At 49.4% G+C, this 3,404-nt stretch overlaps 1 protein-coding gene across 1 annotated transcript in view; it reads right to left on the bottom strand.

Annotated features, from left to right (window-relative positions):
- LOC311035102 (dachshund homolog 2-like) overlaps window positions 1–2,868 on the bottom strand; it is a gene marked incomplete at its 5' end in the record, with an annotated part of 89,227 nt that extends 86,359 nt beyond the window's left edge. Inside the window, one exon of the mRNA XM_084043183.1 lies at window positions 2,072–2,868. Coding sequence (XP_083899309.1) covers window positions 2,072–2,868 — 797 coding nt within the window. The remainder of the gene's footprint in view (window positions 1–2,071) is intronic.
- Between the last annotated feature and the right edge of the window lie 536 nt (window positions 2,869–3,404).

Here is a 3,404-nt window from a genome sequence, read left to right as displayed (position 1 = left end):
ATCCAATCAGATCCCATCTGATGTTTTCTCGTCTCATCTCATGAAATAAATCTCATCTCATAAAATGTGCAATAAATAGGGAAGATTTTCTGCGAATAAACGAACAATATGAGGTTTGAAGGTAAAGTGATTAAAAATTAAGCAACAAAATTAGCCCTCCAAGTCATGTACTGAAGGAAATTGCCTGCTAGGACTGGTTGATATGTACAAAATCATATATCACAATATTATTTGGCCAAATACGTCGATATTGTGACAATATTATTGTATAAGAAATATCCTTTCAAATGAAGCTGTATAGATCATGCTGCATATTAAGAGTGATTTACAGCCACCGCAAAAACAAAACAGGTCTAAACCTTTGTTTCCTTTTTATATATATACATACATACATATGTTTTTATTTTTTGTTTTATTAGGTTTTCTTTAAAAGACATTTGACATCTGTTTTCAGATGCCCACGTACACAAGAGACATTTGGGAGGTGTACCTTATCAAGCGTAGTTATATTTATAAACCTTTGTTTCCAACATTTCATGAATTGCCATTATTTAGTAAGGTAACGAGGATTCATCGTAGGCGACCGATTAATCACGACAGTTTGGTTTATGCAAAAGCAACGGAGCAAATTGTGGATGTTTTTATTCTCTCTAGACAGAATGGAAAGCCGGCCCGACAGTCAGGTGTCTATGGACATCAATAATTAATGCTGACATTTCACAATTATGCGCTTGTGTGATGCTCTGTCCTGCCAGAAAAAAACTGCCCAATGCGTGCACACACACACACACCACACACACACACACACACACACACTCACGCGCAAACACACACACACACACACACACACACACACACACACACACACACACACACACACACACACACACACACACACACACACACACACACACACGTCGACTGTGGATAATGCAATACCCAAAGTTGTTCGCTCTCAATTTATATTTTCAGCAGAACCCAAGATAATACTAACCTTTCTCTCTCTCTCCCTCTCTCTCTCTCTCAAACACACACACACACACACACACACACGCACGCACGCATACACACGCACACTCCTTTACCAGTGTCACAAAATAATTGCATGTGCATTAACGTGCCATAACAACAAAGCTTGTGAATTGTTTGGTTTTCATTTTGTTGCCATTATCTCCTGCTATCAGGTGTCACTCTCTCACACACACACACACACACACACACACACACACACACACACACACACACACACACACACACACACACAAAAACACACACAAAACACACACACACACACACACACACACACACACACACACACACACACACACACACACACACACACACACACACACACACAGCTTCAAATTCACCAAAGTCAACATTCGGACATCAGCTAAACAAACGTAAAGTGATTTCAACAAACGGACAAACTAAAGTCTGGTCACATAAAGTCTAACCCAGTAAATTCAGTCTTCATTTAACTCAGAGGGTGATCAAATTTAACCAAAATGGACCCTTAAGAGCCACATGTGGGTCCCTAACTCAGTCTCAGAGAGAGCACGGATGGACCCAAATGGACCCTTAAAGGGGGCCCATGGGTCCCTTAGTCCGAGAGAGAACAAATAGAACCAAATAGACCGTTTTGGGATTACAATTTACGTTGTAAATTGCATTTAGCAGACGCTCTTATCCAGAGCGTTTTACAATGAGCAAGGTAAACACATACAGACAGTAGAATGCAGAGAGACCGTGTAGTGCCTCAAGAAACTAGGATCCCAGGTCAACCAAGAACCTAGAATCTGTCTAAAAACAACTTAAAGCGGGCCATTCCTACTCATTCGGAGGACCCATTCGGAGGACTATAATTCGGCGGTTCCACTCCTACTCATTCAGACCCCCCATAAGGACCACAGGGTCCATTTGCTTCCATTCCCACTCATTCAGAGGAACCCAAAAGGACCATCTTATAACGTCTATTTGGTCCAATACCGAACCGAGTCAAAACGAACTCTTCAGGTTGTTGTTTTCACAGAGTTAAACGTTTTACAGCGTATAATAACATATCTCTCACCTGGCGCTGGTGCAGTCTCCGTAGAGCACCTCGAAGTCCTTCCGGGAGATGAGCTTGCAGCGGTTGACCCCGGGCTGGATGGCGCCCAGGCCCCGCAGCACGCGCACCTGCTCCACGGTGCAGACCACCGGCGCGATGTCCAGCCGCTTCAGCTTGGTGTAGACGGTGTGCAGGCCGCCCACCAGGTGCTTGAGGAACAGGTCGAACACCTGCGGCAGGCAGATGAGCTCCTCGCCGCCGCGGCCGTCGGCGCCGCCGCCGCCGAAGCTGGCCACCTTGACGCCGTGCACCTCCACCAGCTTGCACTCGCCGGAGGAGGACACGGCGGCGTTGCTGCTGTTGTTGTTGGAGGACATGAGGTTGGCGGACACGTTGGAGGACATGAGGTTGCCGCCGTTGTTGTTGTTCCGCGGAGGGGGCTCCGCGAGGTGCGTAAAGCCGTGCGTAAAAGCGGCCGCGGAGCCGCCGTGCGTCAGCGCCAGCGGGACTACTCCAGCGACTCCTCCGCCGTTGCCCAAGCCGGCCAGGGCGGCCCCCGCGCCGGGGAGGAAGGGGCCGAGCATGCCGCCCTGCACCTCTCCCCGTCTCCGGGGCTCCACAGCGGCGGCGTTGTGGAGCCTCGGAGACGGGGAGAGGGAGTGCGCCGGGCTCCCGGAGGAGGTGGTGTTGGTGGAGGTGGTGCCTCCGCCGCCGCCGGTGGTGGGGTTGGTGTAGAGCGGGTCCGAGCGGTACAGCGACGCCGAGGGCGGCGCGCCGGAGCCCGGCGAGAGGACGGGGGGAGAGCCGGGGAGAGACATGGATGGGTTGGTTGGTGGTTTGGAGGAGGATGAGGAGGTGGATGAAAGTGCAACTGAACTCACACAGTCACACACACACTCTCTCGCTGCTGCTCCGCTCTCCCGCACACATACGTACAAACTTACGCAAACGCACACACACACACTTTCTCTCTCTCTCTCTCTCTCTCTCTAAGGCAAACACACACACTGACTCTCTCTCTCCTTGTTTTCTCTCTCTCTCTCTCTCTCTCTCTCTCTCTCTCTCTCTCTCTCTCTCTCTCTCTCTCTCTCTCTCTCTCTCTCTCTCTCTCTCTCTCTCTCTCTCTCTCTCTCTCTCTCTCTCAACCGCACACACACTTTCTCCCGCGACCCGCGCGCGAGCACAGTCTCTCTCTCTCTCTCTCTCTCTCTCTCTCTCTCTCTCTCTCTCTCTCTCTCTCTCTCTCTCTCTCTCTCTCTCTCTCTCTCTCTCTGTTTCTTTCACTCCAAAAAATGACTTATTCTCCTCCTCTTGTTGCTGTGTTACTTCTCTCGTTTCTTTTTCTTCTCTCTGT

Source organism: Gymnoscopelus microlampas, assembly GCF_963454915.1.
Source record: "Gymnoscopelus microlampas genome assembly, chromosome: 19".
In the NCBI taxonomy this organism is placed as follows: Eukaryota; Metazoa; Chordata; class Actinopteri; order Myctophiformes; family Myctophidae; genus Gymnoscopelus; species Gymnoscopelus microlampas.
Note: the sequence above shows the minus strand (reverse complement) of the source record. Positions and strands in the feature narration are given on the sequence as shown.